At 38.3% G+C, this 15,673-nt stretch overlaps 1 protein-coding gene across 4 annotated transcripts in view; it reads right to left on the bottom strand.

The window, feature by feature from the left end:
• Window positions 1-3,057: 3,057 nt before the first annotated feature.
• Window positions 3,058-15,673, bottom strand: part of CLCN3 (chloride voltage-gated channel 3) — a 76,322-nt gene continuing 63,706 nt past the window's right edge. For 2 of the 4 annotated variants that reach the window (XM_028521880.2, XM_028521881.2), the window contains 4 exons: window positions 15,137-15,535; window positions 12,453-12,669; window positions 7,692-7,767; window positions 3,058-5,976 (listed from right to left, as the gene is read on the bottom strand). In XM_028521880.2, coding sequence (XP_028377681.1) covers window positions 5,818-5,976; window positions 7,692-7,767; window positions 12,453-12,669; window positions 15,137-15,535 — 851 coding nt within the window. In that variant the 3' untranslated portion in view covers window positions 3,058-5,817. The remainder of the gene's footprint in view (window positions 5,977-7,691; window positions 7,768-12,452; window positions 12,670-15,136; window positions 15,536-15,673) is intronic. The other 2 variants (XM_028521883.2, XM_028521884.2) reach the window with 1 other exon arrangement.

Raw genomic sequence — 15,673 nt, 5'->3', positions numbered from 1 at the left:
TTATAAGTCTTTTCTGGACTGGTTTCTTTTTTATCTGCAAATAAATGGTAGTCAAATCATCTAAATGGTGAGGCCCTAATCACATCTGAAAGAAAGTCATCAGACTATCTATCCTCTCCTTCCAGGGAGTCCTGTTTTGGTATTTAACATGGGCAAGAAAGAATTTAGTTCTAAGACTTGAGTTAATAATTGCTGTAGATTGAAGGACTGGATTTAAGGAGAGCAGGGAAGGCTTAAGGAAAGAAACTCATGACACTGCCCAGCAGTCTCCCAGAGTCGAGTGCCTGGCCTTGACCCAGTGAAACTGCAGTTTTAACTATCTCCTGGGGACTCATGTGCTCACCCATCAACCAGTGCAGTTACCCCATGTGGACTATTCTTTCAAACAATTCTCCTTTGACTCAGTCCATATTTACTAGTCAATATTGCATAGTATATTGATAGACTATACAAATCAATGTAACAATTTAAATTTTAGTTTTCCATTGCAAATTACTTCATTGGACTTGCAGTACAAATCTGTCAACAGCTGTGTTTTTACCAGATTCAGATCCTCATTAAACCTGACAAAATGTTCTTCACTTTAAAAACAGAGCAAACAGTTCATTGTTTGCAAACAGCAAACTTTGTGGACTACGCTAAAGAGCCTTATTATAAGCTCTTTCCCATTTATGTGGAGTTCAGGTCACCTAGTTTAGTGCCCACATTGTGAAGACTGGCTTGACTTACCCAAAGAACTTCTGTTGAATAGTTTCTAGTTACCCTGTGAGCTGTGTCCTTAAACAGATGTTAGGAGATAACTTTTTTCTGATAGAAGGAATAAGTGGATTATTAAAAGGAAACACTTGCAGTCAGGATTTTAATTGAGTAGCACGCCTCCAGTTATGAGTTGTAGCCCCCTCAGTACCAAACCTTTGTATATGTGGCTGAAGGGAAAAAAAAACCCATAAAGAGGATCTCATTTGAACCTCAAGTTGGTCATGCAGCCATCTTTCCTCAAACATGTAATACCTCCATCTTCAGTGTATTTCACTAAGAAAATAGTAAAGTTAACATCCGTGAAATCTCACCATGCTACTAACTACCCATTGCTCATTCTTAGGATTGTTGCTAACGTTGCCACCATATGCCTAAGATGCCATCCCTTTTCCCTACTGAAGGACCTCTCCAAGACCATCAGTTTTCCCTGTCACACATTCACACCTACAACAAAAGCTCCAATGCTCTGCATCCTAAAACACTTTATTGCGCATCCCCTTTCTGGAACACTTGGGAGAACTGTAACACCTGCCTTTAATTCCTCCCAATCTCAGGCAAACGTCCAACCAGACTTCTGCATGACCCCACTGAAACTGCTTCGGTCACACTCATCAGTTACCCCGCACTGGCCAGATCAGCAACACCTGACACTTGATCCTCCTTAAAGCCATTATTCATTTGGCTTAGGGGACTGCCCTTATCTAAATGGTACAACTCCCCACCGTCCCTCCCTCACTGGATGCTCCATCTTATGCTGGCTCCACATCTCCATACAAATATGTCAGCGCTCAATCTGATTCTGTCCATTTAATCCCATGGTGTCTCATCTTGTCCCAGGGCCTCTCCCATTGTATTGAGATCTCTCAGACTAGACTAGAGGGTTTCGTCTGGGCCTGAGTCTCATATATACAACTGCCTACTTGACGACCCATTTGGAAGTCTAAACATCACTTAAAACTTGATGTTGAAAACCAAAGTTCCTCTGCACACATCCCCACATCTATCCGTGATGCCATTCCCATGTCAGTCGGTGGCCGTTCCATTGTTCTGTACGCAGGCCCAAACCCTGGAGACCTGCACTCCTCGTCTCACCACCCCACACTCACTCAATCCGTCAGCACATCCTGTCTGTTCCACCTTCAACACGTCGGATCCAACCACTCTAACCGCCTCCACCAGCTCCAGTTGGGTGCAACCTCTATCGTGGCTTACCTTGATTATTCTAAGACCCTTCTAACTGGTCATGCAGCTTCCACCCCTGCCCCCTTCTTCCCAGTGAAGCAGCCAGAGAGATCGTGTCACTTTCTGCCTCGATGGCCTCCCAATTTATTCAGAATAAAAGCCAAATTCCTACACACCCAGCCTCTCTCATCCTATGCTCCTTCTGCCTCCAGCTACACTGACTTAAGTCTTCCCTGTGCTTGCGGGGCACACCCCACACCGCAGGGCCTCTGCTGGGTTTCCTCTTCTGGGGACAGCTCTCACAGATAGCTGTGTCATCCCCTCTCTTTAGCTGTCTGCTCAAAAGTCACCTTATCCCTGAGGCCTTCCTGGATCACCCTCTATAAAAGCGGCATCCTCCCCGTTCCTTTTCTCCATGAAGATTCTGTCTGACTTACGCACACCTATGACAGCGTGCAGCACATACGAATCAGTTTTTAAAATCCACTGAATTCATGGTATTTATCACCATCTGACATATGTATGTGTCTCTTTCCCTACTGGAATGTACGCTTCAAGAACACAGAATAGTGCTTAGTACACAGTAAGTGTTCAGTAAATTCTTAGTGAATGAGAAAATGAAATGAATGATAAAAGATCTATCCTTGAATTTTTAGAAAAGTGTTCTCTTTACTAAAAGTTTAATATTAGAAGACTACTGAAATCTTTTAACAATTCAAATGTTACCACCTTCTTTTAGGCAGCTCTTGTTAGCAAATTTCCAAGGTAAAATTTAAAATGTAAATCATTTACACATTTTCTCTTCATGCAAATAGTGTAATATTTCTTAAAAAAATTAAAAAACCATAATTTTGAAAGTAAACCGAAATGAAATCTTTTGGTATACCTACAACTTTCACTGACGTGAAGGCTCCATACTGTTGCTACTATATACTGAATATATAGCTTGCCGTTCAATCCAGCATCTGCTGTGCTGTGGCTCCTCGCTTGCCAGATGCAGAAATGGCTTCACATACACCACCCTTCGAGGCTGCATGTGCCAGCTATTGGCCTACGCTGCACAGAGCAGTAAGGTGGGAGGACTGTCACAGGTATAATTAAAGGCCAAACCACAAATTGTCATATAGATTTTAATAGATATTCTGATTAACTCATCACAGTAATCATTTTTACTGTAATGATATGCAGCTTTACTACACTAGTATAAATGAAAACAGATAAATACAGCTCTAGGCAACATCACAGATTAACAAACTAAGCATTCTTCATGAACCAAACTGAAAACAATTATTAAGAAGAGATGCTGACAGCCTTGCCCATTCTCATCATACCTTCTCAAAAAGGGTACTCAAATAAGGCGCTCCATTTACTCTATCGGTCAATTAATTTGCCAATCAGCTAGGCACACATATTTCATGGTCTCCACTATTCATGGTTTGGTTAAAAAGCAGACACACCTCAACAAGAAGAAAAGAAAAATGGAACAGATCAGAATACCAAAGAAAACCACTGAACGCATAAAAATATGGCACTTTTCCTGTATTTCAGCTGTAAGACATATCAGGGTGGAAACAAATCAAGAAGAAAATTACTATCCACCCTGAAATGTCAGTCTCTGAACCAGGATGGGCAATGAAAGGAGGCCCTAAAATCAAAAAAGAAAACACAGAAAAAGAAATCCATGTGAAGTTGAATGTTATGAAGCTATCTGCAAAGAAGCTCGTCCCTCCTTTGAAGGCTTGTAATTGAGGACAAGCAAGTTACTCAGTAGCCAATCCTGCAGGGCTCCCACTCTAGCAGTGCCTTGCACTCTGCAAATGCACTCAGACAAGCTGGAGGTAAGTTATTTCACTCTGGATGGTCAAATAAACTCGGAAAGACCACTAAGGAAACCTTCTGAAGTCTGCCAAAGTGGGGAATGTCTTGGAGAAAATACTAACTTTAGGCAGATAGCAAAACTCAGCATGTTTCACAAAATTGCTGAAACTTTGCTCAACTTTCGACTGTTATTCTAATATGGCTTTGTGATCTTATAAATCTTCAAGATCTTACAGATATATTATTATTATTATTATTATTATTAAAAGCTAGGAAGAGACATTTCCAAAGAGCAGCTCATTGCCAGTTGTTTCAGAAAATGTCTGTCTGCAAAAATTTCACTTTTCGGCCCAGAATGCATAATCACAGAATATTTAGGCCAGTCCTTCAAGTAAAACTGCCTTTGCCAATAGTGAATTCAGATCATGATTAAGACAGACATTTCCAAAAACAAAAACCCCTGAAACACCCCAGTACCTTTTCAATTCATCCTGCAAAAATGTGCACTGTGGCTAGTCAAAATGTCACTGAACAGAACACTTGTGGATGCGACATATCCAAAGATTCAAAGCTTATGTTCAGATTATGATTTTAACTGCTACCTTTGCAATTTTATTGTTTCCACTTGATTTTTTTAAAAGGTAAACACTATTTAACATTTGATTTTAATCTGCAAAGTGATGTGTAGTGTTTCCACTCTCCAGTTAATGAGTCAGAATGGACAGGGCGGAGGGTGGCAGTGAAGACCAGAGAAAGGGTTATGTACACACTGGACCAGAGAGAAGCCGCCACCGCCTCTCGTACACCCTCGTTCCCACTGTAAACTTTGTGTTCATATCTCCGTATTTGTAAGTCTGAATTAGTCTATAAAAATTGCATTAAAAAGGTAAAATTATTTAAGTGAAATATTAACTGATCTGTATTTTATAAATTTTAATCCATAAAAATATAAATAAGAATGGTAAATTTTTAGGAGAAGAAATATACATTTAGTGCAAGTTATGAATTACATTTCTTCAGTGTCAGCAGTAAAATATCTTGAGGAAAGAAAAAAATGACTGATCTTATTTCAAGAAAAAAAAAATTCCAGTGTTTAAACGTGCAGTTAATACCAGACACAGCTAGACAGGGTATTTCCTTCCCTTTACCGTCAAAGCAGCAGCACTCTGTCTCCTTACGCCACACAGCACTTGCATATCATAGTAGTTTCAGAGACAGAAAATATGCGTAAGACCAGGCCACATTACCCATGAAGTCTGAGAGGAAAAAAAACAAAAAGAAGACTTTATCCGTACAATCACGTTTCATTGTGGACTCGGAACCACACGGCACACAAGCGGAGGGGTTTTGTTCATGCTGCACTGGAGAGTTTACCTGTCTGGTCAGTCTGTGCTGTGGTGCCTGTGACTGCTCCAGGCACTCAGTGATGGTGCCGGCGGCAGGGCTAGTGGCACAAGAAACACTCCCTTCTTGTGATGAAACCTCAGCAAAATCACAGTACATCTCAATATGAGAAAGGACTGCTTCAAAGGGTACACCGATTTAAAGAGGCTTTGTTACAGCAAGAGAGAGAAAGAGAGGGGGAGAGGGAGGGAGAGGGGCGAGAGCTCTTCTGGAATGTAGAAAGGTAATGCTTAACTATACAATTCATGAATTAAACAGAACAGTTTTGATAAAAAAAGGGCAAGACCTGCAGTCTCACAGATGGCTCAATTCAAAGTTATCCCTCCAGGAACAGGGACTGATTTCATGTCTTGGCGATGTTGGAGTAACAGGCCAGGCGCTCCGAGCTGGGCTCCAGGGTCCTCTCGGCTGGGGCTCAAGCCTCACTCTCAGGACCCGTCCTCGGCAGAAAGCGCATCCCATGCAGAAGAACAGGAGTGGGTTGGCTGCTCTACCTCACTCATTTCCTTCTCTCTCCTTTCCCTTCTCAAACAATTCCTTTATTCCAGCAGCACTATTTGCAAACCATGCTGCAAAAGCCTGGCTTTTCTATCTCCTTTTTGTTTGTCTGTTTGCTTGTTTAAAGGAGAACTGTAAGTAGACGACTCCCTCAGGTTACAGAGTTGTGCTATTCAACAAACGGACTTCCTCTTCTGCCTCCTCTCTCTCCTCGTCCATGAGATTCAGTTGAACATTACTGAGGCGGGGTCTTGGTTTGCCGTCTGGGCCATATGACGGAGGATATCTTTTTTTGTTATAATGCCAAGGAGGCGCCTGAAAGGGATAAACAAAAGACAACCATTTAAATAAAAGGGGAAAAAAAAAGGAGAAGCAACATTTATAGCTAAATCCTTTTTGTTGACAGCAACAGAGCAAAGCAAGCAGCCTGAGCTTTTATTTTCAAAAAGCATTTTACTGGTAAAGATAATCAAATTATCCAGCAACCATCCTTTGATATACAAAGTAGTATGGTCACTAATAGTACAATGTCCTTTCACTGAGACTCTCATTGAAGTAGAGCTATTTTGATTAATGTATGCCAACAAAAAAGTAACAAAAAATGGACGTGTGAGCAAGAAATGATGATACTGGTCCCATTTGAGAAGGAATATTCATTTCTATCACACCAAGAAAGCAGTAAAGTGTCTGATGACTAAATCCTCTCAATATTCCACTTTTTTTAAAAACCAAAACTAACTTTTAAAAAATAGACTGCTCAGTTGTATGCAGAATCTTCATGAAAGCACATACAATTGAGATGAAACAGTCAACACAGGACTTCAATTGCAAACTTCAGAGCCCCAAGAATAAATCTATAAGACAACACAAGTTTCTAGTACATTCATCAATGTTTTCCTTTTTTGATTTTGACCAAAAAAGTTAAGATACAGTGCTTTTATGAAAGTCTTAGTTGTTAATGCTTACATTAAAAGATAGATGAAAAATCAAGAAGCAGTCCTAAAATATTATTATAAGTGAAGCACAAAGCAGAATGAATGAGTAGCTACTTATTATTTGGGTTAGTAGTTTTAAAAAGGATGCATGAACGACTTGTGAAATATTAGCATACAATAGGAATACATAATCAGTTGTGTTTCAACCAAACTGGGACAAGTTTTATACAGGTATGACAATTGCAAGGCAAAATAATTTCAGGCATCAATTGCTAAAGCCAGACAACTTTTAGAAGTTAAAATAATAATTCAAAATTTATCTTCAGTCATTAAACCACTAGGACATAGAGCCAGTCAAAGCCAATGCATCTGACCCTAAAAGCTGCTTACAGCATTCTAGAAGCATCATACACAGGGGCATACACTCTTCTAGGCACACCTCACTAATGGAACGGCAGGACACACATCACTGACTGGGACAGTATGGGAGGTACGGAGGGTACAGCAAAAAAAAGAACTAATGCTATGCTCATATATATATATATATACACACATATATACACACACGTACACATTACGCTCTAGTTAGTGTGCCCATAAAAAAATCCATTTAACTGTCAGCAGTTCTAACATTGCTAAGCTCGGTTAAAATGATTTATGAGCTTAGATTTATCACAATATCAGGAAACATTTTTTATTAAAACGGAAGAATTGGGGGTGACGAGGTATGCATTTTTAACCAGTCTGGCATCCTCTGAGACTGGCGTGACCACTAAGGTAAACAGATATATTGTGTTACTTTAAAAATGTCCAGTGATATTCAGTCAACTACCCACTCTTTATAGTTCTTAAATTGCAACTAATGATTCTGGTGAAATGTTAACTTTTGTTTACTTCCCATGCATGGAATTCACACCTTTAAATTTATCTTACAAAAATTTATATCACATATTTTATGAGATATAAATGCATGTAGGCAGCATGTAGGATTTTTTTTGTTCAGCAGGTATCTGGGAAAGAAAGAACTGACAGTTCACAAGTTTCATGCTTCCTGACTTCTAGGTGTCTATGAGGAGATCTGATATATCTAATCACCAAGGGTTCGACGTGCTGCTTTAGTTGCTCGAGATGCTCTAATATGTTCTTCTTTGTGATGATCCCCAAGACAATCCTGAAACAGATCATGTTATGCTAATAACTGTGAGAAATTAAATTAAAAGAGCTTCCAATCATAGTGATAATGAGAGGAAAAATAAAAACATGAACCATAAGAATGCTTTTAAATGAACTTTAGAAAAATATAAAAAAAAATGATTTGAAATCCCTGGTGCCATTTGCATAAATTCTATTGACTTTCAAAAGTAACATGATGCTATTTTTAAATATTGGTGGGTTGTTTTCCTTTTTAAATTAAAAATAAAAATGATAAAAAGTTCACAGTGAAGATGACTACAAAGAAAAGTAAAAAAATATTAACACACAACTATAAAATTATGAAATTTAGTTTCATTTTTCAGTGTTCCTTCCTTTGAAGAAATTATTTTTCTATTTATCTAAAATGCCACAATGCAGCAGCTATTATGTGGATCTACTTCAGCAATGAAAAGGTAGAAGTCTTAGCTTTTATTGCCTATAAAGAGACTTAAGCAATCCCTTGGATTTTAGTATTATTTGGAATTTAAATTAAAGGGAATGTTCACCAAATAAATAATGCTGACCAATACAAACACTCCCTAATTTTCAGGACCTGCAGAATGCTACTCCTTAGAATAACCTAATAACACATATTTAAGGTGTCTTTTATGCACTTTCACTTTATGCATTTTTTTCTTGAAATGATTATTTCTCAGTTAATGTATCATTATTATAACATCAAGCAAAATAATGGACATAAATTCTCATAAGGATATTTAAGCATAATTAAACTTTTAGTTATTAAAACAAAATACTGATTACTGATTATATAGTGAGAGTCAATGAATTCAACTATAATATATGGCAACATAGACAGTGAATGTCAAAAACCTTAGAAAGCTTTTAGTCATTGAATTCTGGAAGCCCACCCAGAATGCCCTTCAGATTAACTGAACACATCTCCCTGGCGACCAGGTTAAGCCTATTTTACTGTTAGACTGTCTTTGAACATTCTGACTTCTTACTGGGGTCACCAGGGGACTTCACTGAGTCAAAGCAGGCTGGTCCTACAGATATGTCAGTTATCAAACAGTTACTTCAGGTGATGCCTGGGAGTGGAGAAGGGGAAGCAGGGAAGGTGGGGAATGAAAAAGGCATAAATAGCTTCTCTGTTAATGTTTTTCAGTTATTTTTAATTTATTGATTTTACAGAGAGAGGAAGGGAGAGGGAGAGAGGCAAGGAGGAGAGAGAGAAAACAGAGAAGAGACAGCAGAATGGGACAGAGAGAGAAAGAGAAAGATCAGTATTTGTTGTTCCACTTACTAATGCATTCATTGTCTGATTCTTGTGTGTGTCCAGACGGGAGATCAAAGACAAAACCTTGGCGTATCAGGACAACGTTCTAACCTACTGAGCTACCATTATTTTTTAAACACGATATACTGATCAGAGAGAACAAAGATAAACTGAAAAGTTCTCAGAGCATGGGAGCAAGTCCCTTCTCCAAAAAAGCTGAGACACTGGATTACATAAAATAAAAGCACTCGATCATTCAGCAGATGTTTTCCTGACTAAAAGTTCGAGGTCAAATAAATAACAACAAAAAAACCATCAATTCACTTGAATTTATACTTGTTGTCAGGAAATGTGAAAATCTTGACAATTAAAATAATTCCAGTTTAGTTCTTATTCACTTTTTCTAGCTAATTATATACAATAATTAATTTCAATTAATATATTAGTAAGCTCTGCCAAATCTAAGGTACACAATGAGAAAAAATTACCGTTTTTAAGGACCAAATGGCAAATTTAGAGATTTACTAAGCAATGTTTATATTTACAAAGTAATGGTCCTAAAAAAAGTGGAAATAACATATTTCCTCTCTTTGGTTAATGGAGGAGAGTGATTTGAGAATGACAAGGCCAGGCTCAATATAGCTTTGTGAACTTCAGGAAGGGCAAAGAAAATCGAAGCAACAATGTGACTCAGGTAAAGACTAAGTTACTGCTTCCTTGTGGGCTAAAAAACAATGAGAGTTAACAGAGCATGACCCAACATCTTCCCCGAGTGCGATCCAACACCAGGCACTAGAGTTCTGCCCCCTTCCCTCCTTCAAAAAAAGGTCTGATATTAGAGTAAGTCTGGAAAACTATGTTTCTATTATGCCATCTGAGAATCAAATAATATCAACATTTTATAAGTTCTAAGAAGTTTCATAGTGAATAAACCTCAAATGTATTTAATCCAATATTTTACTAATTTATATGATTACAAAACTCTTTTGGAACAATCCTAGTAACATCCTGCTACTTCCACCAAGACTGAAAGATCCTGAGAAACTCTGCTAATTAAAATAAAAATGTAGGATCATCTATAACAGACATCTTTACAGACATACCGCCCCTTCATCTCTCTGCTCTCATTTTCTCCTTACACCCAAGGTTCCAGATTTGTTACAGCTCCTCCCCCAAAGAATTAGTTTCCACCTCTGAGGACCCAGTGTAAGCAACTGTCTAGAACATCACAGTCCACACAGAAAACCCGAAGATGTAATTTCTTTTCTGGGTTTAAGTCATTTAAATGTAAGTAAGAACACTCTACTTTCTTACATATTTCAAGGCAAATGTACCAGGAGCCACCACCCGAAATGATCTCTTCTCTTTTTTTATCTATCAATGTGTATTAAAGGACAGAAATAAGAAAAGTATAATCAATGCAATCAAACACACTCTTTCAGAAAAAGCCACCCCCCACCACAAGCTTTTTTATAAAAAGGAAGTATCATAAGATTTTAATTAACTATTCTCCCTTTTCCTCTACTTATTTTCACACTTTGTTCTAAATATTTTCCTTTCCAATGTCTGTGCTGCCAAACCCCTGAGGATTAATCAGCAATAGAAAATACAGTAATTAACCCACACAGCTTTGTGGCCACAGTTAATCAATCATGACTAGAGAATGACAGTGTATTTATTTGGCAGGACATAAAAGGACAAACCATTCCAGGCATGGAGAACACCTTAAAGCAAGCAAAAGTTTATAACAAGTCACCTTAGCTTCCAATTGAGCCATTTATAATTAAAAAGGCCCAAGAACCAGTAAAGCTTTATGAAAAGTTACTCCATTTAACATGTTCTCATTAAGTTTTTAATCAGTGAAGTTTGGTACCATTATTTTTAAAGTTAAGCAACATTAAAGAAAAAAGTTATTTTACTACAAACATCTCTTCTCCAATCAGTATTTGTGATGTTTAATAATTATGACCTCCTTGTCCTTAAGATTTTTATCTCTTTAATGATTTATTTCATATTACCTACACTTATTCTAAATGGTTAGCTAAAATGTTAAACATGGATCTAATTCTCTAGCATCTACTTCTATTCCTAACACAATACTGTCTAATATATTGTCTAAGAAAACAATAGTAGTTTAAGAAATCACAAAGGAAGACACATTCTATCAGTCAATTACAGGTAAAACGACAGCAAGAGTCTGGATTTTAAAATTGGAAAGCTACTTTATTCTCTGATCTCTGACTTGCTTAACACATGACTAGGCAAGTTATTAAGCCTCTTCAAGCTCAATTACTACATCTGAAAGTTGGGATATTGCCACCTGCTTTGCAGAGGGGCTGCAAAGTTAAATGAGAAACATGAAGAAGGTGTTCAACAAATTTTCTTTCTTTTTGGTCCTTCTTCCTCCTCCTTCTAGATAGGAGTCATGTGTTCTGCACAAAATTATGTTTTAAAAAACCTGCTGTGATACTCTTCAGTGTTTCGCATTCCAATTCATGCTGTGCCTGCAGTTTATGCATAATCCTTCCTTTCTCATTTTGATCCTTTCTGTTATCAGCCTTCAGATAAAACAGTGTTCTTAAGTATTTCAACTAGGAACAGGAATACAATGGGAGAGAGGGGGCGAGAGAGAATGGGCCTGGAGAGGAGTCCCAGGTCAGGAGCAGAGGGCGCAGTGGGGCTGAAGGAGCGCGTCTGCTGCAGTACCCTGGCACCCCGGAACCCCGTGCGCTCCTCTCCACCGTCCCTGTGACGTCTGCCCAGCCAGACCGTCCTGCGCTCCCACCCTTGGGGAGACGCTGGCAGCTCATATGCACAAGGCAAAAAGGAATCGATTTACACATTTCAAATACACAGTATTTGTCATTAGCAGTTTATGTAAAAGGTTTGTGAGAAGGAAGAAAAGAGGAAACAAAGCATTTGCTCAATGTCCTCAACTAATTTACAAATTTCATTTAATTACACATTATTTCTCTCATTACGTGACAAATTAAATAATGGCTGACACAGTAAACAGCCAAATATCTAGAAAATTATTACGGTACTAGATATATATAGTCTAAAATGGGAATCCTGACAGAAAGAAACAGGTGTTTGCAGCAGTTCATTCAGGGCAGGACTACTACTTGGCTAAGGGAGGGAACAACTCTAATACCACGAACATGCTGGGGACTCTTTGCCAACCCTCAAGTGTTCCTGACAAATGTCACTGCATTTGTGGGGGGTGACATTTCTCTTACTCTTTCTTAAGTGTCAGTCTGACTGATCTTTATTTATAACCAAAGTAAAAGAAACACTTTCCCACTTTGAAGCTGATTACACTCGCTCCTCGTAACTGCATATGAATTCCACTAAAAAGGATTAAAAGTTCTGGTAAATGAACTGCTTTTTTCTTCTTCTTTTTTTTTTTTTTAAATGAAACCTACCCATTGTGAGTTACAAGGCACTGCCTCAGACCCAGCTTTCGGAAAATATCCACCACGATCTCCATGGGCGTGTGGTCCGTCACCGTGAAAGGGCTCATGTCCAGAATGCTGCGCAGCTTCAAGGGCCGGGGGCTTTCTGCCGGGAGGGACGGGGTGTGCTGCGCAAAACACACACGGGAACTGCCCACGATTCCTTCTTGTTTTTTTCTTGCACTTTCTGAAGAGATTGAGAAGGCCAGAAATTAAAATATGATAGGCTGTATTTTGTTTTAAGGGTAACATGCTCATTCAGAGATTAAACAAATAAATGCACCCATGACTTTTGGTCCTTTCCTTTTTTTCTTTCTCCTTAACCAAGAAAGAAATCAACTGAACAGTCATAGCAATTTATGTTTAACAGAATCAGAATCCACAAACAACACATCATCTCCACATAAATAAAATATTGTTGGTGTGTATTTTATGGGGCTGAACCTGTTTTCTAACTTTGGGGGATAAGGAAACATGGTTGGAATATGAGATTTTAAAACCTGCACAAATTAGAGAAATCCGTCATCAAATACGCCTGCCTGTGCTAACAGCTACTTGTACTGCATTGGAGGTGGGACTCAAGAGAGCTTCATCCTTGCTTTGACCATGCTCTGCACTTCACCACTGTGTACTAGCTAGTTCTTCCTCTTTTCTAATTTTTTAGTTTAATATGCTAGATGAGTCCAGAGCACTAACAGGTGGGTTGAAACTATGATTATTTGCAAAGGCTGTTAACTGCCCCCTCCAGTGTGCTCTGCTGCCTACTTCCACTCCCACCTCTGAAAGCGCTAGACAGAGAGTGGCAAAATGCAGAAAGCTACACAGGAAGAACAGAGGCCATGGAAACAAAAAGGAAATCCATGAAATGGAGAAAGTACAGAAATAAAAAAGCTTTATGCTTCTATTTTGAATTAGTGTATATTCAAAACTATCCTTTAATAAGATATTTTATATGTTATGCATACATATAAAACCTTGTATACAAGTCTACTTTTACCATTCAAAAACTTAAACTTTACAAATATATGTGGGTAAATACTTTGGGTGTGTCCAAAAAGTCATGTGGCTAACACTTCTGATGACGTGACTCATCTCACATATGTCAAGTACTACCTCTATTCCCTTAAATGACTCCTCTCTGCTAACTCAACATTCTATTTCTCAAGCCAGTAACAAAACTAAAAAATATATCCACTAAATCAGTGGGAATGTAATTCTTAATTTTACCACTTTCTTCTAAAAACCTGGTGCCTTTCTTTAATTTCAATGCAAATTCCAAAATTCTAATCTTTTCTGTATCTTTGCCTGGCTACCATTTAAACCTAAAGAATGGGAATCTAAACAATAGAATTCTTTTCTGACTGCAGGTTTGGCCATGGTGATGGCACAGAAGCTAAAACACATGAACGGAGACAAGTCTGACCACATATTTTGCCCAATCTGGCAACTATTATATTACTTAAAGCAAAACCTGGAATGATGGGATTGCCAGTTTTTGAAAATATCTTCCAAAAATGTAAGCCTTTTCCTAAACTGAGTAAGCTACTCTCTGTAGGCTCCTTCTTTCTCCTCCTCTTTTCCTTTAATAGCTCTTACAAACTGAGAGTTTCCAGTCTGATTTGAGAAATACTGCCCATCTGTACTGTGCAGTCTGCCCTCTTCAAGTGGCACCAGAATCAAATGTTTTACTCCCTTTTTACAATGGCCACAGGGACAAGTTGGAAGGGAGATGATGGGCTCACAGAAGTAACCTCTGGAGACAGACCAAGTGCTGGACATTTTCAGCTCAGGGTCCTCTACTACAAACTGCAGGGTGCCAAAGCAATAGCTTGATGAAAATATCCTCTGTCACCTCTAGGAGTTGAGGGAGAAGGGGTTGGTCTTCTCATTAAGATTGTAGTACTACTGGGTAAGAGGAAAAATTAATTTTGGAGGAACACAATTGCTTCCCTCCTCAGAAAAAGTTTACTTTATCTCCAATAAATAACATAGTATGGCTGATGTCTTTAAATGATATTTTCAGGAACATCAGCCCAAAATATAATAGCAATACAATTGCAAATACAATAGCAATTGTAATTACAATAGCAAATACAATTATTTCCATACTTTTTCAACCTGACATATAACCAAAAATAAAATCTCAATGATTTTCTCACTTTAAACTAAATATTAGAAGTCAATGCTGTAAACCTGAATCCAAAAACTAAAGAATTAAAACCTTGTGAATCTAATACGAAATAGACCAATGAAGATGGGATTTTCAGAGACCTGCATTCAAATAAGCCAACTTTATTCAATATGAGAGTGTATTTAGCTGGAAGCCCAGCACTTGCTAAGACCTTATATAACATGTTAATCAAGAATAATATCAATTTAACAAGGTCTACCTGAGGGGTAAAAAAGAATGACTCTAAATTGATGATAATCCCAAGTCAAAAGATAAAACTATATTTAGCAAGAAAACAATCCATGGAAGCATAAATTCCTTTCCTAAAGAACATAAGACCTCTGCCCACACCAACCCAACCAATTAAATTTGATTGCTTTCCTTTCTTCCACAAATCTATTACATATCCATGTCTATCTACCTCGATACCAATACATGTAAGTATGTGTGTGTGTGTGTGTGTGTGTATTTTTTTAAAAGGTACCTATTGCAATTGTCAGATCTCTTCTGAGGGCAAATCCCACTAATCTCTGAGATTCTTTTGACATGATGACAGGGAAGCCATTGTAACTGGTTTCATTAATCATATTTTCTATGTCATCCACTGTCATATTGTCCTGGGTCAGGACAGCCAAGGGAGGATCGTTCCTTCGAGGTCTCATGACATCCGCAGCCAGGGTGGTGTGAGTGAATTCTTCTTTTGCATCCAAGAAAGGGTATCCATTTAACCGAATGTGTGCTTCATAAATGCCTTCCCTACCAAAGGCGTCTCCAACCCATTTACTGGTCATTACTGCGGCCATAAGGGGAACAATATACTCCAGGCCTCCAGTGAGCTCAAAAACAATAACCACCAAGGAGACGGTCATCCTTGTCACACCACCTGAAAAAAATAAGCACCGCTGGTCAGGAAGGACAGGATCCTCATTCATACATGCTAGCAGAATTTGTGCACTAGGCTGGTTGACATAAATTGTCAACAGAACTTAGTGAAAAGGATTATCATCAAAAACTACTACTA

This window comes from Phyllostomus discolor, chromosome 8 (assembly GCF_004126475.2).
Source record: "Phyllostomus discolor isolate MPI-MPIP mPhyDis1 chromosome 8, mPhyDis1.pri.v3, whole genome shotgun sequence".
In the NCBI taxonomy this organism is placed as follows: domain Eukaryota; kingdom Metazoa; phylum Chordata; class Mammalia; order Chiroptera; family Phyllostomidae; genus Phyllostomus; species Phyllostomus discolor.
The sequence above is the reverse complement of the archived record's forward strand: the minus strand, read 5'-3'. Positions and strand labels throughout refer to the sequence as shown.